The sequence below is a fragment of the Apus apus genome, chromosome Z, assembly GCF_020740795.1.
Source record: "Apus apus isolate bApuApu2 chromosome Z, bApuApu2.pri.cur, whole genome shotgun sequence".
NCBI lineage: Eukaryota > Metazoa > Chordata > Aves > Apodiformes > Apodidae > Apus > Apus apus.
The window spans coordinates 9109773-9132310 of record NC_067312.1 but is presented as its reverse complement, the minus strand read 5'-3'; the positions used below and the strand labels follow the sequence as shown (position 1 = coordinate 9132310).

Sequence of the window (22538 nt, the reverse complement as noted above, 5' to 3'; positions counted from 1 at the left end):
CTGCCAGGTTGGATGGTGCTTTGAGCAACCTGGTCTAGTGGGAGGTGTTCCTGCCCATGGCAGGGGTACTTGAACTAGATGATCTTTAAGTTCCCTTCTAACCCAAACCATTCTATTATTCTATGACTGAATTTCTGAGTATCTCCTCTGTTCTTTTTGGCATCTACTTTTGCTGACTTGCTTTAGGGCTTTCAGTAAATCCTCACTTCTCTTCGTTCTGGGTGGGCCAAGAAAAAGGGGCAAGGACATTTTGTAAGGTAATTTGGTTTTTTACCCTTGAGATATTCCGGGTCAGCCATAGGAGCAGTCAAACCCTGTAACTCCAAGGAGAGTGTCTCTCATCACAATGGTATTCAAGTTCTTTGCTTTTCCCCACCCATGAGATCAAGCCTTCACTGAAGCCTCCAGACCCAGTTTAAAAGCTGTTGCCCAAAACCACCTGATTCCTGTGCCTGCCAATGTCATGCAGGAGCTGGCAGGTAACAGGACATTCTCTTTGGTAGAGGGTCTTCCCTGGTGAACTGGGAGGTGGGTGCTTGTGGCTTGTCAGACTTTGGATGTTGCATCCACTGCATAGCACAGCCCTCCTGTTTACAACCCTGTTATCTCCACAGCCGCGGGGGCTTGTCTCAGGTGCATTGTCCATGCCAAATCCCTGTTGCATTATGGAATCTCAGAAATGCCCATTACAATGCAGTTCCTTAATGCCTGTTTGCTTAAGGATGATGTTTAATACTTAAACTACCCAGGGGAAATAAAGAAATAAATGAATAAATATTACAGTATGGAAATTTCCCTGGGATTCAGGTTCATTTAAAATCTGCTGCAGGAATGAATGTCCCAAAGAGGACAGCAGACTCTACTCTCATTTTCAGCAGGTGTAAGCAAGGTCATTTTCCATTTGCAGAGGTGGGTTTAGGGAGTATCCAGGTGAACTTGTAGCTGAAGTCCTTTGACAGCCCTAAAAACATAAGAGACAGAGAGTGTAGTTTCCTCCAGAGGTGCTTGTACAGTTCAGGAGCCCGATTCACTTCTCTGAGGGTGCAGGCTAGTAGGAATTCCATTGCAGAGACCATACGAGTGCAAGAAATACTTGGGGTGTAGAATTGGGTCAGAAAGAGGAATTAACTGCTTCAAGAAACTCCATGTCTGCTTTCAGATTTAACCCTCTTGCACTTTCTACCCTTGCATCTCCTGAGAAAGCAAAACATCTTCCTGGAAATGGAAAATATCTACATAATATCTGTGCTTTTAAGCTTTCTACTCTCCAGCTTAATATTATCCATGGCTGGGTCATCCCTAGTTGCACTTAGACCAACACAAATGTTTATTTTGCTTTCTGATGCACTTACTGACAGTGATGGTTTGCTGTATTACATTAATTGAGCCCTTTTGGCCCATACTGGAATGAAAGGACTCAGTTGACCTCCTTGTCATTCTCATACTTCTTTGCCTTTCAGTTTGTCTTTCTTGAGCATGGGTGACTTGAAATATATGTGATATTGCAGAGAGATTCTCAATTATTTGTCTTACTTGTGAATTGTGGAATAGTATTAAGATTTCCCTGCTCCTAATGAAAGTGCCTCACAAATACCTGTACTTTTTGCAGGTCTGCATCTCCTTAGAAACTCCTTAGAGGGGGTGGACTACACAGGCTATGTGTAGCTGTCTCCATCTGGACTAATTGTTTTAGCTTTTCTTTGTACTCAACGAAGAGAAATAGATGCTTCCAAAGTTCTCACACAGAGAAGACATCTAAAAGGACACCCAGGTTTATTGTGCTCTTAAAGGGATCACTTCTGTTCCCAGGGACATCTCTGCTGGGACTACCTGTGGTTAGGCTAGAGAGCAGTCATACTCTCCATTCCTGGACACGTCCTCACTTGGTAGGGAAAGTTCTTGTCTCTACTCCTGACTCACACTTTTGGCTGGTGGAATTTCACCCTATTTTTATGTCTTCTGCCTTCAGGGTCTTTGAACTGTCCTGTTGTGGTTCTCAGCAACAGCAGTGTCCCAAGTCAGGACTGGCTCTGCAGCTCTCAGAAGAGTGACTGTCTACACAGAGCCGTTTATGGCAATAGGTCCTGCCAAAAAACTATTTAAGTAGAGCTGTTTGCAATAGATTTTCTTTCAGATGTGTTATTAAAAAGCCTGCTTCTGGAGCAATTGGTGTTTTTCCAGTGTTCAGTGCTTATTCTGGTATGCTTATACTGGAAAATGGCTTCTCTATAGAAATGGCATGTGATGAACAATGTTTATTCCTGTAAATTGGGACCAGGCTTTGGATGAGGAGAAAATCAGACATGGCAAGGAACTTCTGCTGAGAACAGGCTGTGGGCCCATGCTCTGGGGAATCTAACCCTGTGAGATGCTTCTGAATGATATTAGGTATAGACTCACCTCAGCGTCATCCTTTCCTCTACTTGGTCCTAAGCAGTGGAGTTCATGAAGAGCTGGTTTCAGGGATCTAAAACATTATTCTCATTACTATATGGTAATTAAAGTCCAAATGCAGTTTGCCAACCACCAGACTTCTCTTAGATGTCCAAGGAACCTTAATTAGTATTGCAGTTGTACCTTAAGTTTCTCCAGATACAGATGCCACCAACAGCCCTCAGCTGTGTAGACTACCACTGCTCACTGGAGGAGTTTCTCCATTTTTCTAACTCAAGGAGGATGGCCAAGCAGACCCAGACATGAAATGAACACCTGGCTCTGCAAATCTTAGATTCAAGGCAGGATGTTGAAATCATTGCATTCAACCCTCCAGCTAGAATGGTTTAGAAGGCCTATAAACTTCCTACCCACTCACTTCCTACCCAGTCTTGCTAGGCAAGCTATAATTTTTATTTTTAATGAAATCTTCTGAGCATGTCACCATATTGCTCTGTCAAGTAGATGATGGGAAGGAGATATTCAGTGTGATCTTCCAGAGGGAGATTTCACAAGGATGCATCCTATCATGCTTTGACACAGTGACCCCCCCTTGGCACAATGGCTTTTGCACCAGGCACCGTAGCCATCAGTGCAATGAGTGACTCATTACAGATATGTGTGATTCACGTTTTTATCCTTATTGGATTGCACCATCCATCCTGGGATGGGTGAATCAGTTTGTCTTGGACAAAATGTGGAGCCCATCAGTCCAAGTTTATCAATTCCACTGCTTAAGAAAAGGCCTGGTTACTTTATTAAACTTGATTTTTAGTAGAAAAAATTACATTGCTGGAGGCTGATTCCGTGCTATGCAGAAGCCAAAGAGTTTACGAGTCTAAGTTTATTTTGTCCCACTAGAGACAGTAGGAAAACAGCCAAATGGGAACAGCCAAGGATTGGTTTTTCCTTTAAAATTTCACCTGTGCCTATCCCCTGGAGCGGAGTAATGAAGGTGGGAGCCAAGCAGCAAGGCTGAAATGCAAACAGCAAACTTGGAACCTCAGTGTTAATTTTGGATCCTGTCTAGAAAGAACAGTCTGAACACAGTGAGTTTCTTGCGGTGTGTTGCATGGTTCTGCAGGAGAGAAAGGAAAGGAATAAGAAAGTGACAAGTGCTCTGTTGGACCTGGGATATAGTGCATTGGTTCATATCTTGGTTTATTCCTAGGTGCTGCCATATTTGTTGGTCATAGAAGATATTGGAAGAAAAGATTGAGATTTATGGAAGGAGCACAACAGAATGTTGTCTCTGATTCACTGCTTCCTTTTCTCTTGGAGTTCCCCCTGGGCAAACAGTAGCTTCCATAAATTAAAAGTTTTACAATGACTTCACCAGTGCGTTGATTTTTGACACAGTACTGATTAACAAGGGTAGTTCACTTTAAGCACTTTGACACTTGATGTTTGAATCACACCGTGATTGGAAACCTAAGTCCCTTGCTTGGGCTTCAGTAGCTTTTTTACCGCCACCAGGAGATCAGACATGAGTTTTTGTGACAGACTTTTGGAAATTTCCTTTTTTCAAACCTTTGTGCTGTGAAAGAGAATCTTTGCATGTCCATGCAAAGCAATGCTAAAAGCATGGACATCTTGCTGTGTCCATCCACCACTAGGAGAGCTCAGCAGCTCTGAGGGCCTACCTTGTTAGTCTTACTGCTACATCCTTTCTTGTTTACTTCCACTGACCCATAGACTTCTTCTAGAACAGGTAACTATCCCTTGTGCACCAGTTGCTGCAGAAGATGGGTTTGTTTGGAAACCTATTGCTGCTGACGCAGATCTTTGTTTTGTGCTTAGATCGTGTCAGCTGGAGTCCAGCTGAATGGTGTGGCAGGGCAATTCCTGCCTTGGCACAGAAGAGTTCCAGCATTGGGCCTGTCAGATCTTACCCACACTTTGATTAGTTATTGCTTCTGAAAAGACCTTCCATTTATTCTAATGTTGCATTACTTTCCCTTCCCCAAGCTCCTTCCTAGATAATAACATGGCTGTTAGGAAAGAAATTGCCTAAGTCCCTATTGCTCATTTTAAGTCATTGGATCTCCGTCTGCAGTGATTCACCCTCACAACACCCTGGGAAGGGGATCCAGTGGCACTCTATTCAATTTACTGATGGAGGAACTGAGGTGTGGAAAGGTGAAGGATTTGCTCAGGGTCAGGCAGTGAGTCAGTGGCAGAGCTGGTGTTGAAGAGCCCACCCCACCCTGGCTCCTCAGGCTCGCGTCTGTCTAGACTTTTCCAAGCACCAGCTTTGATGCTGGTGTTACCACTGTCTTCCAACACCAGCCCAGGATCCTAGACATCTCTCTTCCCTTTACCAGTTGTAAGGAAATGTTTGTATCCTCAACTTATGGCCAGAGGGGCTCAAATGCTGCAGACAGGATAAACGTACCTAACAACCTGGAAAACATGACACCTCCCCTTGCCATTTGCTCCTCATCATCTCTCTATGATCTTATGGCCTTGGCCCCATCAGCAGGAAAGGGATGGGATCCAGGACCCAGTCTAAATAGATCTCAATAAACCTACACCACAGAACAGAGCGTCTGCACACTTCTGGTTCAACAAATGGCAAAACAGCTGACAGACCTTAGCTCAGAAACTGCTGGAAGGGAAAATCCCAGCACACAGCTTCATTTCTGGCTGTGGTGGCTTTGATAACAACTCAGGGTGGAAAGGACAGAGTTCAGTATTAAGGAGAGGGGAGAGCAGGAGGAAACAAGGCAGAGGAGCAGCTTAAGGTTCTCCATGGCTTGAGTGATGCACAGCAAGAGGACAAGAGGAGAAAAGGGAGAGATGGCAAAAAAAGGGTGTCCTCAGCATGGATTTGCAAACCCTGGTTGCAGAGAGCATGCAGGGGGCTGGTGAAGTGCTTGCTGCAGTTCAGAGATCCCCACTGCTCCTGGTGATACAAGACTGGGGTAAAGTAATGAGGAAAGTTTCCTGTCTATGTAATTATGCTTGGACCCGAGCCTTTCCCTGCCTTTGATTCCTCACACATTACTGCTTTCTTAACTACATTCCTGACTCTACTTCTTGGTCTGGCTGCAGTTTCTGTATAAAATAAAGGCCCATTCACCAGTGTGATAAAAAGCTCCACTTTTCCAAGAGGAAAGTCAATGGTTAAATAAGGAGAAGAGGAAAACTGGGCATCTGTGGCTTTGCAGAGGAGGTGGGGGAACAAATCCAGCAAAAGGGTCCCTTCAGTCCTGCAAATTCAGCCCTTCTGCTCTGTGTCAAGCCCCAGCAAGTCAAGGAGCCTGGGGAATTTTTACTACTCACTTAACAGAAACCAGACGCCACAGGTGGCACGTGTCCTGTTAGAAATCCTTACACTGGATGGTACAGACTGGGACAGCTTTCATTCAGACAATCCCACAGAACTCTCCCAGGGTGATACAGGACATTACTGAGGGTGAAAAGGCAACAAAGATTGGTTCCTGTGAGATTCAGTGAGTTGGTGGTCTCCTTGTCAAGGTCCTGTGATGAGAGATTGGCCCTGCGCTTGGGACCTCTCACTACTTTTCTTCACAGCTTTCATGGGAACTCAGATGAAAACACTCTCCCAAAGCCGTGAGAAGAGAAGAGAAGCTGTGATGATATGCAAGAATTTGGACCATGACATAGCTCTTTAAGGTGAGAGGTCTGGTCTTCCTTTCTCACATCAGCTTCAGCTGGGTAATTGTTGGAGTCAGGAGGTCCCTTGGCCTCAGCCTATAGTATGGGCACAGGGGTCAAACCCTCCTGCCCCACGATTTTGCTGTAAAAACACCTGCAGCATCAATCAGCACAGGAGTACTCACCTGCAGAAATATGGGAGGGAAAGAAAGCTGAAAGCAGAGTATTATGGTTGCACAAATGGGTTAAGACACTGCTCAGTCCATGCATTTAGCTTTTAGAACCACAGCTGAAGCTGGAGAGAGGCAGATATGACCCTGTGTTTTAGGTGGTAACTAATGAAGACAGCAGGGGTTTGAGCTGAACATCTTTGTCACGTTTAATTCCTTCTTCTGAAACTCCTGAATCCTTTGCTTACTTATGCAAACAATAAAGAAAATGAAGAAAAGCATCTGCTCTGCCTTATGCTGAAAAGGAGGAAAAAAGGTTGAGTTTGAAGAGTGGGTGGAAGGGGTGTGGTTACCCAGGAGGTGTGTCAGACATTGCTGCACTTATTTATAAGCAAAGGCAGTTGTGCTGGAGAAGAAACCTTGCTGAGGCTTTGCCAGCTGCTGCTTTTTCCCTGACATCCCTTGAAGAGCACCTCTACTGCGATGGGGAGGCAAAAGGACGTTCTTGCTACTATTGAGGACCACCTGAGGATCAGAAACAAACTGATCCGGCAAGCACTGGCGGAGTGCCTGGGGACGCTGATCCTGGTGGTGAGTACATGCTGTGGTGTGGGGATGCTCTGCTAAACCCCTGGGTGTGGGGGACACTGTCCTGGTGAAGGGGCTGCGCTCCTATTGGAGTTTGCACTGGGGACGAGTGCAGATCCAGTGCAACCTGCCCCATGGGGACTAGAGAAGTACTTACCTGTGGGAACAAAAATTAGTGCAAATTGCTAAAGGGTGAGATTTGGGGTTTTTTTTTGGCAGACGGTGGGCTCTGCAGAGCTTGGTGGGGCTTCCATGTGTCTGTGAAGTGCAGGCAGCAAAAAAAAAATACTGTGCACACAAGTGTTTGCTAGAGAGCATGCAAAACTTCCTTTATGTCTGTCCTGGAATATTTTCTTGGCACTGAAACAGTTCAAGTGTTATCACCCTGGGAAGCGAAAGCTTTTTCCTTACCTCACTTTGTTTTCCTACGGAGAAGAAATAGCCAGAATTTAAACTGTTATAGTGTTGGGTTTTTTGGCTGTCATCTGCAAGTTCCTCAGGGTCTTATCAGTGGGGCTGCATGACACTGCAGCTGCCCGTGCTGGCCGATGATTGGGAGCTTGTGCTCACCAAGTTTTTCCTAACTGCTGAATGGCAAGAAAACTTCTGCCCATTTTTGTGCTCGGTTTCCAAAGGGATGGGACATCAAGGATAAAGTGGGGTGGATATCTCTGTAAGCGATTTAGTTTGAAGATGTTTGGAGAGGCCCTGGCTTGCTTTGAAGTCAAAGGCAGATGTGAACCTCTAGAACAGTGGTGCTGAGGAGCAGGGAAAAAATACAGGGGTAGCAAAACTGTTAGAGGGGTATCTGGCTTTGGATATCTGCATCCAAAAATGCAGGACTGCCCAAAAGTTGACAACTCTGTTGCATTAATATTACGGAAGAACTGAGTTGGTGTTTGCACAGTGAATACCTGCAGGTGAAAGCTCCTCTGAAGCAATGTAAAGCCAGAGCAATCCTACAAATTTCAGTGGAGTGACTGCAGGTTTACACCTCCTTGTAACTGATGGTAGGACTGTTTGGGGAGAAAAGTGAAAGTTGAAGGAGCTAAAAGTGGAGGAAGGTTTGATGAAGGTCCATGTGCTCCTGGAAACAACAGAAAAGGACCAACACACTTTCTTATGCTTTAATAAATAAGATTTTTTTTTTTTTTTATGAGGAAGGGGTCTTTTTAATGTGGCTGCTGGGTCTTGTGTGGGAGGATGGAGGGTCAGCTGAGTCCCCCTGAAATGCTACTGCTCTTGAAAGAAAGCAGCTTCACACAGTGCATTAGCCCTATTGTCAGAGCGACCCAGCTTTGGTGATTTGCAAATAAGTCCTGTTGATTTTTCAGGGAAGGACTGTTTGGGATTAAGGTGGGAAGAAGCTTTTACAAAGGTGATTAACAGGAAGAAAGTTACTGTCCCTGAATGACTGATATTGCTGTAGTTAGTCTCAGGATTGAAGCAAGGTAACAGGAATCTCCTGCTGGAGAAACAATGCAAGCCTTTAGCCATGCAGATCAGCGTGTTCAGAAGGGCTTGTGATCCAAAAAATATAGTTTCTTCTTCCACCTGTATTAGCTGGTGTATCAGAGATTACGTTTTCCAAAAGCCTTGCCTTTCTGGGCCAGGGAGGAGTTGGGATGTGCACAGCAGCTGAGGAAGGATTTGGTCCAAAACCATAACCAGACTTGAAAATGAGGGTGGTAATGGGCACCCAGCAGCATGGCTGGATGACACACTGGAAAAAGTGGGCAACATGTGCCTTGTCCTTGTGAGCACCACAGGTTCTGAGTTTTGAAGTGTGTGTGAGTGTCCCTCTCCTTCTTCAGGAGTCCCTGAGCTGGTGTCTGGGGGCAAGAAAACGCTAGTTTTAGCAGCACATTCAACTCTGTCTTACAGGTCTTGTAAAAGTGACCTGGGATCTCCTGCAGCAACACCACTGTGGGTGCTGTGGCCATGTAGGAGACAATGGGCTGGTGGAAGAAATGGAGAAGTCCCAAACGCGGTGAATGCTCCTGGGTCATCAGCAGGCAAAAGCAGGGTATACAGAGAGTGAAAAGAGTTCCAGGGCAGCAAGCCTGTAGTATGGCTCTGCTGGGCATCAATCCATTTGTGCCTTGGAGCTGTCCCACCTCTTCTGCTGTCAATGAAGTGGCACAGATTCTGTTTATTTTACTCAAAAATTTATTTCTTTTCTCCCTACCACTTGGATTCTTATGCATCCTTTATTACATCACCTGCCTAAAACAGAAGGGCCTTGGAGATCACTTTCTTTCCCTTTCAGATGGCCTAGGTAGTAGTTTGAATTGGATAGTTCTAATAGAGAGATTGTTGTTCTACAACTTGCAAAAGTTCCTGCTGCCCACTATGCCAGCAGGCTGAGCTGGGTACACATGCATTTAGCTGCATTTGAGCCTTATAGATCTCACTTGTGGGCTTCAGACAATAAAATACCCGAGGAAAGACACAGAATCCATGAAATTGTCTTAGTGGGACATGGAGCTGTCTGAACACAGATATATCTAGAGCAGAACAATATTAGGGATGGATTTAAGGTTTAACATTGTTCACACTGAAATTAACTTCCTGAGCTGAAGGGAGAGAGACTGTTTAAGGTTTGCAGCTTACTTTGAATTCAACTGTGTAATGTAAAACTTGTCCCACCCTGGGTACTGGCATGGCTTCAGCTTCTTCCCTCCTCCCTTTCACTTGCATAATGACCACAGTGCTCTCAAACTCTTCTGTTTTTTCTTGCAAGTACAGCACCTTCCATATTGTGATTTTATTCTGTGGGCAGTGTCCCTACTGTTACTATAGTAGTAATGCTGGTTCTACCCTTCCTCTGGTTAATGAAAATAACTGGGTTGTTTTGTTTTTGTTTTTGTTTTTTTTCCCGTTCAAAATGCACTTTCCAAGTGATACTTTAGGTTTGAACTTTATACCTGTGTTGGAAGCACCACTTGCTGGCAACAGTTAAGTGCTGTAAAAGCTTAAGGCATTTTCCCAGTCACTTGCTGTTTGTGTTAGTACTGTAGCAACTCACAAAAGTCCCATTTCCAGAATCGGGCCTCAGTGCCTCCCTTAAATGCTTTATCTGCTTGCCTTGCTCTGCCGGCTGTAAATACCAAAGCTGGCTCTGTTTGGCTTTTACATTTACAGAAGGAACTTGCTGCTTATAATTGATTTCCAACTGGGACTAACCGTGATTCACTGCTGCAGAGGAACAAAGAAAAGACCAAACAATTTCTAACTACTTTTCAATTAGAGCTGTCCTGACAAGGAAGCCTCAGGTAACTGCTGGCAGTGCAGAGCTTAAAGCTGCTGCTCAGCCTGCAGCCACCTGGGGTGGCTTGGCAATTCCCACCATCCCTGTTCAGTTTGTGCCCCTTTCCTTCCACCCAGCTTGTTGCATCTGGAGAATGTGTTTGTTTGTTTGTGTGGTTTTGTTTGTTTGTTTGTTTTGTTTTCTTAATTGCTGGGATTTGAAAGGGACTGGAAATCTTTGCTGTTAGTTGAGTGCTGCTGATCCTTCCCTGCAAAGGATCTGTGCTGCTTGGTGTGGAGGCATGGGAAATGGCACCATTGCTGCTCTCCCTCACCTCTTCCAGCAGAAGAGCTCAAAGCTTTTCATTAACTGTTTAAAACTGTCCCTCCTTGTTGTTCCAGTATAGAAGCAGGGAGGTTTCTCCTTCCTATCAACAGGATAGTTCAGGCAGCAAGACTTGCCCTCAGTGGGAAGGCAGCTTTTCCCTAGCTGTTCCCAATCCTGTCACCAAAACTCCACTTTGCACCACCTTCGTGGCTGGTGGAGGTCATCCTGGCCATGCTGGCTTTGAAGATCTCTGCATGCTGCTTGAGCCCAAACAGCGATGGGGTTGGATATGTCTTGATATCTACCCAGCTGGGTCCTGCTCCTTGGGGAGTGCAGCAAGAGGCCACAGGGGAGACTTAAGTGCCTTTAACCCCTTCTTGCATTAGGCTGCAGAGGAGATACTTAAGTGCCTTTAACCCCTTCTTGCATTAGGCTGCAGAGGAGATGAGAGGTAGTTTTAAACCATCTGTAAAGTGAGAGTCCTTTGTGCCCTCCCAGCCTCCCCCCTTGAAGGGACTGTAGGACAGTCCTAAATTCCACTCTGATAAGAAGGCAGGTGTCCCTTTGTGTGTCTGATGCTTGAAATCTTCCATCAGTATCTCATACTCTCTTCCTGAATAGGCCATGGGAGTAGATTCATGGTTTGACTGCCCCCCTGGCATCTTCCCCACTAACCAGAAAGCAGCGAGGGCTGAGCCACCTTTCCCATTCACTGAGGAGATTAGGGTAGATTTACAGTAGTCTCCTTGCTTAATCCCTGGTTTATTTGCTGGATGAAGAGGAAAGCTGCAACTCGGGTAATAACACTCCTCTTGGGCTCTGCCAGTGGAACTTTCCCACCTTGATTTGGAGATCAGTCTGTCTGAAGTCCAAAAGCAAAGGCATCCAGGCCTTTTGTGTCTAAAGGCGTGATAAGCACCAGCAAAGAAAAAAGGAGGCAAGTGAGGGAGGAAACCTGGCTGTGGTGCAGGGGAGTGCTGAGCACTGCCATTTTCCCAGGTTCATGTTCAGAGCTGCTATTCACAGGTGTTCCTATAAACTCAGGTAGCTTCTCTTCATTAGCTTTTTCAACTTTTTTGTCTTCCAAGGTCCTTTCCTACCAGTCTTGACTAGCTTTGGAGCTCTATTGTCTCCAGACATTGAGACAGGGTGTTTTTACCTTGGATGACAGAGCCAGATGGCCAGTCTCCAAACATGCCCAGGACACAGGGAGTTTGTTTCTCTGAGAGTGAAGTTTCACCCAGTGACCTGCTACCTTTTCCTGGTTTTGCTGCTTTCTGGTTTCCCCCTTCTTTGTACAGGCTTTTGAGTTTGTCAGCCCCTCCACCCTTAAACTAGTTCAACTCACAGGTCCAGTAGAGCATGGAATTTGTTGTTTTTCACAGTGAAAGGTCTTGGATCAGCTCATGAGGGAAGAGGAGCGGGAAGTATCCCTGTTGGCAGGGAAAGCCATTAGATCTGCTAGAGCCACTAAGATGAAATTAGGAACCAGTTTTCCATTAACGTGGTTAATGGATGCATTGACCTCAGTTCCTAGGAGAACAGATTTAATGCATCAGAGTACAGCTCTGTTGCAATCATTATATTAGCATTTTAAAACTGCTTTTGAACTTGGCTAGTGGATCATAGGGAGTGTAATGCTTCCTGTTGCTGGGATGTTCTAGTAATGTTTGGGGGATTTTTTTACCAAAAAAAAAAAAAAAAAAGATAAAGCATTGGAGGCAGGTTAATAAAAATCAAGAATGAGAGGTGATTTCTGCCTTGGATGTGAACCGCTGTCTGTGGCAATAATGCTGTAATATTGACTAAGAAGTTCTACATTCATTGTACGGATTTAAAGGTCACTAGGATAAATGCTGAATTGCTTCTTTTTGACCTTTCTTGCCTTTCAACTCAGCCTGGTTGCTTCCAAATGCTTCTGTGACTGATGGAAAAAGAAGGTGTAAAAAATGCATGCTTGGGGTCTCCAGCCGCATATCACTTGGAAAAACGAATTAGAATGAAAACTAGCAAATAGCAGAAGTGGAGATGGCTTGATTAAAAATTGCAGTAGACACTGCCACAACAAAACTGTGTAATGTCAGGCCACTTGCCACAAAAGCATGGCTTGGTAAGATCTGAACTGATTCCCAAAAGTTAAATGCCAGGAACGGATGTCGTGCATGGGAACATGGGTTCATGCTTACTGGACTCCACTGGTGCAGGATGAATTTGCACACTTGCACGTCAAAGTTCACCTAAATACTAGATTGCTCTTTTTATCTGCTGAGGGTCAAGTTTTCTACTGTTAAGCTGTATTAAGCCAAATAGTGCTCAAGGTTCATCTGATAAATAGCTGTAATGCTCCTGCAGAGTGGCTCCGGGGTGTTTTTGCATGGACCATAGACTCTTCTGAGGAAAAGCTGGAGCACTGTTGCAGCTGTAGGTTGGGGGAGAGGAGGTTGGGGAAAAAACTCTTGAGAAGTGGCAGACCTGGCCTCCCTGAAGATTAAGAGATCTTGTGGGTGAGCAAAGGGTGGAGGGGGAAAACTTTACCCTGTGGTTTCTGCAACCAAAAGATATGTGGCTCACAGGCCAACCACCATCCACTTGCAGAACTGCCAGTTCTTTCAGGGCGAGTAACACAAATACTTTAATCAGTCGGAAGAAGCTGGGGCCAACTCTGCCAAACTGCAGCTTTGTGTAGCTTCAACCCCTCCCTGGTTAGACTGATGTGCTGTGTGGCTCTAGAGGTGAGCACCATGACCAAGTAATCTCTCCAAACCTTTGTCTAAAGCTTGCTGGTGCTCTTCTGGGTTAAGGGAAGGAACAGATGTCACCCTGATCATCAGCCAGTATTTTTTTGCTCAGTTGGAGTTATGCTTTCCTCAGTGGTTTGGGCACAGCTGGTTCTGTTTTCTGAGCAATAAACAAGACTCTTCTATGATTCTGTGATTCTATGATTTTCTGCTTTTGCCTGGGTGTCTTCTCTGCCATGGCTTCCCAGCTGGGTGGCTCAGGGTTGGGACACTGAGGGGGCTGTTCTGACTGCTCCCAGTAGAGAGCAGTGCTGGATGTTCCCTCTCATTAATTAACAGTTCCTTTGCTCTTTCTAGACCAGGTCCTGTGTTGGGGACCTGGCTCCTTGTCAAGAGGCACCTGTATACAGAGTGTCAACCTCATGAGTCAGCCTTCACCCTATCTTACTGCCCCTCTCCCCACAGCCTGAGCGCAGTGTTTGCTTTATTAGTAATGCATCAGTTGTCAGGGGGAAGGGAGAGGATAAGTTAGGTGTGTTTTGGCTTTGCCTCTGATATCCATTGTGCATTGCTCAATGGGCATGTCCAGTATTGGCAGGAGAGGTGATGAGAGGCACCTCTGTTGCCCTGGTGCCTATTTGGTGGATTTTCCCCTAGAAGCAGATACTGCCTCTGTGGCAACTGAGTAATTCTGGGATGGTGGAGTTCACAGAAGCAGAAAGTCTTGATGAGTGTGTAGATACAGACATGTGGTCAGCAGAAATAAGGCAAGCCTTAATCCCTAGATTGGAGGATCTCAGAAGCAAGCTGTAATCCCTGTCCTAGTTTAAGGATGCTCTCAGTACCTGCTGATGTGATGATCCCTGGTACAGACCAAGAATTAGCTGAGGTGGAGTCACTGGAAGACAAAAGCACATAGATGATCAGGATTAGGGCTCCTTAAATTACATAGCACGTAGTGGAGAGATTTGGCTGGGCAGAAACCTTCCAGCTGGATGAGTGATGAATTGAACTGCCAGGGCAGAGTTTTTTAGGTGCAGCCCTGATCTTGGGCAGATGACCAAGCCTCTGGCTGTGCTGGTGGGAGGCTGTCTGTGGAACATGGACTTCTCTTGATGGTGCCTGTGCCATGTTGGTGCTGCAGAGACAGGCCAGCTATGTTACTCTGATCCTTCCTTCCATGGTTTTGCCATAGGAAGAATATGGCTGGTTTGGGATGGGGTGCATTGTGCCTGGAATGCACACAACAGAGAATGCACCTTGGGGTTGGGACCACTGCAGGTACCTCAGCTCAAGGAGGCAGCCCCCATCCTTCCCTGTCAGCCAGTGCCACCTGAAAGAAGGCTCCAGGAATGTCAGGCTTTATATGATCTCCTTCATTCATGTCTCTGTTTCCAGGCATTAGTACAATTGACACCTGCCAATCTGTGTGCTACTTTGTGAAACAACTAGCCTTCTTAACAATAAGGTACAGGGACTAGTGCTATTTGACTGATTCTTCTCACCTACCACCTTAAAATTAGAAACATGGACAAACACCCCCAGTCTTCTGGAGATGTGAACTGTGGTCTGATCTTGCACTTGATTTTGACCCTAGTTTTGTTCCCTCCCTGCCAGGAGATAGGCTTGCTCTGAGTCCTGTCTCCTTCCCTGCTGTTCCTGGAGGTAACACCTAGATTCTTCAGCTGAAGGTTGCAGCTTTGAAGACTTTGAGTCATGGGTGGGCTGTGATGGTGCATGCAAGTGTTCGTGGAGCAGTTACAGTCACTGGTCAGTAACTGGCCCGGATGTGAAGCACAGAGGCTAATTTCAGTCTTCTCCTTCTAGCTTTTTGGCTGTGGTTCCGTTGCCCAGATCGTTCTCAGCAGAGGGAGTCATGGAGGTTTCCTGACTGTTAACCTGGCCTTTGGCTTCGCTGTGACTCTTGGCATTTTGATTGCAGGACAAGTATCAGGTATGTTGTGGCTCCATGTGGGCTGGACTTCTTTTGACAATTGCTGTGCAAGTCTAGATGGTGGTGCTTTTCCTTTGTGGCACTGCTGTGGAAGTCAGTGTCCCTTGGCTTATCTCTGGGGCTCAAATACTGTCTGTAAAGGTGCAATAACCACCAATCTCTCTGCAGGTGGACATCTGAACCCAGCTGTCACTTTTGCTATGTGCTTCTTGGCTCGGGAGCCCTGGATCAAGCTACCAATTTATGCCCTGGCCCAAACCCTGGGGGCTTTTCTGGGAGCTGGCATAGTCTTTGGGCTGTACTACGGTGAGTGCAGAAACCTCCTGTGTTGTTGGGGTGAAATGGATGCCCTTCATGACTCACTGCAGGGAGGCTGCTTCCCAAATCAGAGAGCAGCATTTTCTTGCAAAGCAGAGATGTGAGAAACCTCCTTCAGGTCGTCTGAAATCATCTCCTCAGAAGTGTTAATCCCATTTTAGTTACCTAAACTATGGAAGACCCATCTTCAGAAAGTGTCTGTTTTATTCTCCACTAACCAAGGAGGGAATCTAGACAGCCTACTTGGTTAGTTATCCAGCTTCTACATAGTGGTAGGCAAGGGGCTGACTGCTCTACAAGATGACCCTGAGAGGTGAAACTGATTGTGTGTTGGCTTAGAGGAAAGTGTAAGATCAGCCCAGATCCTGTTTTTGATGCATAACAATATCTCATGTCTTGACACCAAGACTAATACCACAGACATTTGGGTACCTTTTGGGAGAGATTTGGAGTCAGCTTAGTGTTTACTTTTTGGCTCTAACTATTTCCTGGTGCCCAGCAAACAAGAAATAGCAGGAACAAGGACTCAGGCCATCTGGATCTGAGCCTGACTGGTAAAATGCTGTGGTGGATCACACCATAAGTTTTCCAAATGAATGCTCTACAGCAAATGTTTTTTCAACACATAACAATGGGATGCTCAGGGCATTCTGTCTCAATATACATGGCTCTGTGAGCAAAGATTTTAGCCGTCTTCCAAACAGGGTCCTCTCTCTGATGTGTTCTTGGAAAAAAGGCTGACTTCTCTACCTCTCCTTTTTCTTCCCCACCCTGCCCCCACTCCAGATGCCATCTGGGCTTTTGGAAACAACCAGCTGCTTGTAACAGGACAGAATGCCACTGCTGGTATCTTTGCCACCTATCCATCTCAGCATCTGAATGTCGTGAATGGATTCTTTGACCAGGTAAGAGGGTGCTGCCTGGATAAAGGTGCATTTGAAGAGGGATCTTCTGGGGTAGCTCTGGGCCTCTCCTTTAGTTAGAGAATGAGATGAAACTTAAAGAGAAGATATCCAGGAATGTGTTTGGATCTGACACAGGTACCTCACTAGCCCATAAGAAGAGCAGAGCTAGAAAGCACCCTTACAGCAAGAAGGTCTGTCTTGAGGGGACTGACCAGTCTCACAGGACCGGCCAGGACAACAGTGGAAAGGATACCACTTGGTCTCAACCCTTGAAGAGCAATAGTTTGAGGAAAGATGGCTCCTCCTTGCTCCCACTGTACTACTGTGGCTGTTGCACAACCCAGGGGCCAGCTGGGTGTGGGGAGGTGGTTGGTCTTGGGGGTCACTGTTTTCCCCTTGAAGTTGTCATCAACCATGAAGAGACAGAAGCCACCCAGCTGTGGCATGTTTGAAACACATTCAGTAAGATGTCTCCAGCTTTTCTGGCTGTGCATGGCTTTTCTGGGGTAGAGAAAAAGGTGTGGGCTTGATTGACTCTGTGGGCTACCAGAAGGAGCACATTCCACTCTGCCATTTCCTTGGGTGCTCAGTCTACTGTGGTCTGATGATGCCCTGAGTCATCCCATAGCAATTCTTTCAGTTTAGAGAATGAGTACTAAATGCATGGGACTTCAGAGGAGTTAAGTAATTTGGTTAAAAGATTAATCTGGATCTAATCCATCTTCTTCTTTCCTCTCCCTCCCCAGTTTATTGGCACTGCTTCCCTGATCGTTTGTGTTTTGGCTATTGTTGATCCCTACAACAACCCTGTCCCCACGGGTCTGGAGGCTTTCACAGTTGGCTTTGTTGTCCTTGTTATTGGAACCTCCATGGGCTTCAACTCTGGCTATGCTGTTAACCCTGCCAGGGACTTCGGGCCTCGTCTCTTCACAGCCATTGCTGGCTGGGGCACTGAAGTGTTCTGGTAAGTACTTGCCAATCAAAACCTTGTACATCAAGGGGAAAAACGTACAAGACTAAGCAAGTGGTAGCTCTGGCATAAAGAGTCTTAGCACCCATGCGGTATCTTTGGATTTTAAAAAAGCAGTTTCCTCTGCTCCTGTTTCGTAAGAAATCATAGAAGCTTGGTGATTTCCAGCAGCGAGAGCAAATGGCCTAACTTTGCTATCAAAGAGGAAATCTAGGAGCATCTATGAGAAGCTCAGTTGCACCTTGAACACGAGCCTATCACCATTTTTTTGTTTAACAGTAGAAAATGCAAAGCATTTGTTACACTTGGATTTTGCTGTAGCTGGAGAAAACTGAGAGCCATGAGTGGAGCCATGCTGTCAAAAGATATTTTCCTGCAAGCAGTAGGAGGGAAGTGAAGGTGCCTAGTTAAGGCACTGCAACTGCTTCTCACCTTTCTTGGTGGAGCAACGGTCTTGGGAGTCCTGGAAGGAGCGGTTCTGAATTGCTTGTCACCTGAGCTTGTGGTGTGGGGCAGTATCTGCCTTGGAAATCACCGCTGCAGGCATGGGGGTACTATTGTCTTTTGAAAATCAATGGTGGTGTTTGGAGATGACCAGATCTTGCATTGTTCCAGATACAAACATGAATATCTTAATGTCTAGGTTGCAGTTCTTGTGCATGTTCTTTGTTTTCCAGGACTGGTAAACAGTGGTGGTGGGTTCCAGTCGTTGCTCCTTTCCTTGGGGCCATCGCGGGAGTGATAGTCTATCAGCTGATGATTGGATGTCATGATGAGCCTTCTCCACCTGCCTCTGAGCAGGAAACAGTCAAGCTGGCTAACGTGAAGCATAAGGAGAGGGTCTGAGAAAGCTGCCTCCCAGATCTGGCAGACATTCATTGCTCAGGACTGCAGAGAAGAGGAGTAAGGGGTTAAGAAGAGCTTCAAGAACAACAGGAAGAGTTTTTTTTCCTGTCTTGAGATATTATAGATTGTTTTTTTTTTGTTTGTTTTTTCCCCTTTGTGTATATCCCTAATGCATTTGCTTTAGGCATTTTCCTGTGACCCTTTTCCCAAATGCAGTATCATGTTATCTTTGTCTAGTAGAAGGGGGCTGAGGACTGTAGGAGTCGGGAGAGAAGTGGGCATTACTGTCCAACACCTCCAATATGGGCCAGTTGTTCAGGAATCTGGAGATCTTTTGGACTGTCTTGCTGGCCTTGCCTGTTAGCTTGGCAAACTGCTTCCCTCCAAACCTGTGTTCCCATCTGTAGAGTGGGAATCATACTAAACACATTTTTTTTTTTGCTAACATAGAATCGGAACTCCTACATCCCAGGAAAAATTTGCCTGTGATTCTACTATGGATCAAATTAATGCTTGGTGTTTCTCTAAAGTCAGTTACTTGGCACTAGGAATTTACTTGTCTAAAGGATTTTTATTAGCCAAAATTTTATATCCCACATGAATTCCTAGAACATCATATCAATTAGCTGATCCATAATGCCAGAGCAGAGTGAGAATGCACTGCTTTTGTATTTAATATTAAGAAAAAAATATTTACAAACCACTGCACCCTGGTGTTTTAATAACAATTTTTAATATTGTTCTAGCCAGAGGCTGATCTGGAAAGAAAGCTTGGCTCCCTGTAGCAGCCTCTCTAAGTATTCAACTTTGTATATAAACTACCAAGCAGCCAAGTTCCACTGGAAAGACGAGGCTGCTAAAGTTGTGTGTGTTCATGCAAATTTCACAGTAGTGGTTTGCTTTTTTTAAAATAGATTTATACATAAATATGCTCCTTAAAGCTGTTACTAAATACCAGGATGGGATGAGTTAATTTAAAGATGTATGGGAATTGCCTGTTCCCTGACAGCTTCAAGATACTGTTGGGTTTTCCTGGGGTGGCCTTAGATTATGGCATTGTGTTGTTGGAACATTTCCTATCTTGCAGAATGACTGGGGTATCTCTGGTACTCACAGTGGAGGGGCTGAGGTCAGGCAACTCCCTTTCTAGCAGTGCTGGCATCTTAGGGGATATCTGGCTCTCCCAATGCCTATTGCAGAGTATTTGAAATAAGCAGTACTGGTTGTGAAAGAAACTGTAGGTCTCACACGACTGCATTAGAGAAACTCTTTCAAAGCCTGTTTCTTTAATGTGCTAAGTCATTGAAATATGTAACTTTGTACACATTTCCAGTTACTAAAATGATGTACTCTTTTTCTTTTTCATTTTTAGAAAATAAAATGTCAGTACCCACTCTGTAAAATGCTAGTGTTGGTTGTATTTTTAAGAAGCGGTCGGTAAACTTTGCCATGGAAAGGAAGCCATCTATAGCAATAGCTTTCCCAAGCTCTCTTCCTCTTCAGCCTGTAAGAACAAAATGGGATTAACCCTTTCTACAATACATCTATATACTACATCTGTGTTTTATTTCCTTTCCCTTTTAGGGCTGGGCTTTTGGGGCAGGTGGGAGGAGTTGGGGTGCCTCTACTCATTACAAAGACCAAGGTATAGGCTATTGGGTGGGGATATCCTGCTATCGGGCTTCTTATTCTTCAGGGAAGAGGAACAAGATACCATAATTTGTCCCTTGTTGTTCGTACCATTTAATTTCTCTTCCTATTTTTTCACTTAATATGGTTCTTCTGAGTATGCATCCTATTCTGCATTCAGCATACTGTTCAGCACCACCCAGTACATTTCACTTGTCACTTCTTTTTGTTAGCTATGCTATACAAGGAAAAGACCTGAACATAATACTCAAAGAATTACACAAACAGCTTTCTTTCCAGCCTGTGTCCTCTGCAAATATCATTATTTTTGTTTTTTGGCTGATATGTCCTGCTGTGTTTTTCCTGTATTAATTGTGAGCTATTTTAAGGCACTACAACTTCCCACAAGGTGCCATACTGAACAATTCAGTGAGGTCTGGATGAATGTGGTTTCCTGCAATTCACCAGCCAGAAATCAAATGGCTTTTGGCAAGAAAGTTACTGAGTCTGTTTGGTATGCTCTACCTGCGGTCAGCATGCTGCTTTATTCCATCTCTGTCTTGAAAGTTGATTCCTCAAAATTTGTGTGGAAGTCTAGCATACTACTGTGATTAACTAACAGCTGCAGAACTCAATACCATTCAACCACATGGTATCTTTAGCTGTCTTGATAGATGTATTAAAATTCTTACTACAGAACTTAAGACTTTTGATTCAAGGTGTGAATTTTTGTGGGCATTTTTGTGTGGTTTTGTTTAATTTGTGGTTTGTGGTGTGGGTTGCTGGTTTTTTGTTGTTGGGGTTTTTTTTCCTTTTTTTATTCTTGGTGCATTTCTTCCTGCTTCTACCTGGCATCTGTCCTTGCCTTACTTGAGTCTCAATACCATTACTCTTATTAAAAATGCAATAAAGTACCAGTTTCAAGTCAGAGTATTTGTCTTAACTACAACCCTACTGTATTAAGCTTCAGCTTTTCTGTGATCTCTTGGAAAAGCAGTAAACACTGCTATGTGGAAAGGGGAAGGCTCAGTCTGCAGTTGGTGGAAGGGGAGCTATGGAGAACATAGACTCAACTTCCAGGAGGGTCTGACCCATGAGACCTGACATGACCATGAGTTCTCTGCTAACCATGTAAGGAGGGCAGTGCACAGGACCATCTGATATGCTAGATTTTATGTTTCTGGAGGTGTTACTGAAGTGTGAGAAGGGAAAGATGGAGTTAACTGCACCTGGAGTTTTCCCTGGCAGCAGACACCCTTAAATTGCTGCAAATTGTGGTTCTGCTTCTTTCAATGTAGCTGCCTTGAGAGAGCTATTTGGTGTAATTCATCTAGCAGGTCCATACAAATTAAATTTTTTTTCTTCTTCTTTTTTCCATACATAAATTTCAAAGGCAGTGACTCATCTTGTGGTTAATGCCTTTCTCTTAGAGTCACTGGAAAGGTAAGGTTCATCTGGCCAAATATAGTCATTCAGGTTTTCAGTCAGATGAGCTCCAGCTGTCAAGCTATTGAAATATACTTACTTTGCAGGAAGAAATAAATCTAGGATTTAAACTATTCATGCTTGACAAGGAGAGCAATTTGTTGCTGGCACAAAATGTTAAAAGATGTTGTGGATTCTCTATTGTGTGAAGTTTTTAAATTAAGACTGGCTGTCTTGCAAAAAGGTGTCTCAGTCAAACCACAAGCAACACTCTTTAAGAGTAAATCCTGTTGGAGGAAATTCCCAGACCTCTATATTACAGAGGGTCAAGCTGACAGGAATTGTCCTTTCTGACTTTAAAACCTATGAAATTTATAAGGCAGGCTGAAAGTGGCCAAGTATTCAGCTTCTCTTGGTTCTCAGTGGCTCTTTGCCACAGGTGCTATAACTTGGTGGCACATCAGCTGTGACCCAGGGAAATGTGCTTTTGGATCCCTGTTCTCCTGGTGCCTTGAGGTGCAAGCTCCAGGAGGCTCTTCTAGCTCTGTTTGCTTTGTCTGTGCAGTGCTGATCTTCTCCAGATGCTGCTCTGTTTCACCTCGTGGGAGCAAGGTGGCAAAATTGAATCAAAGGGCCAATGCTGCTGGGCACTGTGGAGTGCTTGGGAGAACAGAACAGACACCCTTTGTGCAGTGCTTCTATCCCAATGTGAGTTTCATCTCTCCCTCTGCCAGTGGTGGGTGCTAGGGCTGCAGGAGCAGGCTGGCACTCAGCTGGCCACCTCCAAGTGAGGAGAAAAGGTTCCTTGCCTGCTGTCCTAGAAAGAGAGTGAAGGACTAGTCTTTATCAAGGGACAACACTGACAATGACCCAGCTGTGAAGGTTGTTATATTCCCTGCTGCCACCTTTAAGTTCCTGGTACTTCTGCATGCCCAGGTCATGCTTGAACTGCCAGTTCTCCTGCACAGTCATGGATTTTGCCCTAATCTCATATCTCAAGGCAGAAAGAAGTTTTAGCCCACTGCCCAGTTCCAGCATACCCTCAGACCTTGTGTCTCCAGGGCCTCTCAGTTTGAGGGCACTCAATTCTTTAGGAGCCCCTGTATGCTCACAGGAGGATTTAGACTCAATGCTCTTTTCCAACCTAAATGATTCTATGATTCTAATTAAATCACTTTCTCTGTTTATTGCTTACTGTGCAGAGAATAATAACATTCCTTCCTGACACCACAGAGTCCTTGTTGAATGGGAACTTCCTCTTCCCTCTTCTCCATTCGAGTTTCAGTTCAGGAACAATGTTCCTCTTAAGGGTTTCTCCAGGTGCAGGGTATGTATATGAGGAGGACATAAAGGAACTCCAGGCA

General features: G+C 45.0%; 1 protein-coding gene across 1 annotated transcript; it reads left to right on the top strand.

Annotated features, from left to right (window-relative positions):
- Positions 1–6637: 6637 nt before the first annotated feature.
- AQP3 (aquaporin 3 (Gill blood group)) lies at positions 6638–19523 on the top strand. Its single transcript, XM_051643402.1, has 6 exons — positions 6638–6815; positions 14955–15081; positions 15250–15387; positions 16186–16304; positions 17051–17268; positions 17952–19523. The coding sequence occupies exons 1-6, from the start codon at positions 6708–6710 to the stop codon at positions 18118–18120; spliced, it is 879 nt and encodes a 292-aa protein (XP_051499362.1). The 5' UTR covers positions 6638–6707; the 3' UTR covers positions 18121–19523.
- Positions 19524–22538: the final 3015 nt, after the last annotated feature.

Coding starts and splice junctions, on each gene's coding strand:
- AQP3 (XM_051643402.1), top strand. CDS start 6,708: ATGGGGAGGCAAAAGGACGTTCTTGCTACTATTGAGGACCACCTGAGG. Junction 15,082..15,249: donor GATTGCAGGACAAGTATCAG/GTATGTTGTGGC, acceptor ATCTCTCTGCAG/GTGGACATCTGAACCCAGCT. Junction 16,305..17,050: donor TGAATGGATTCTTTGACCAG/GTAAGAGGGTGC, acceptor CTCCCTCCCCAG/TTTATTGGCACTGCTTCCCT.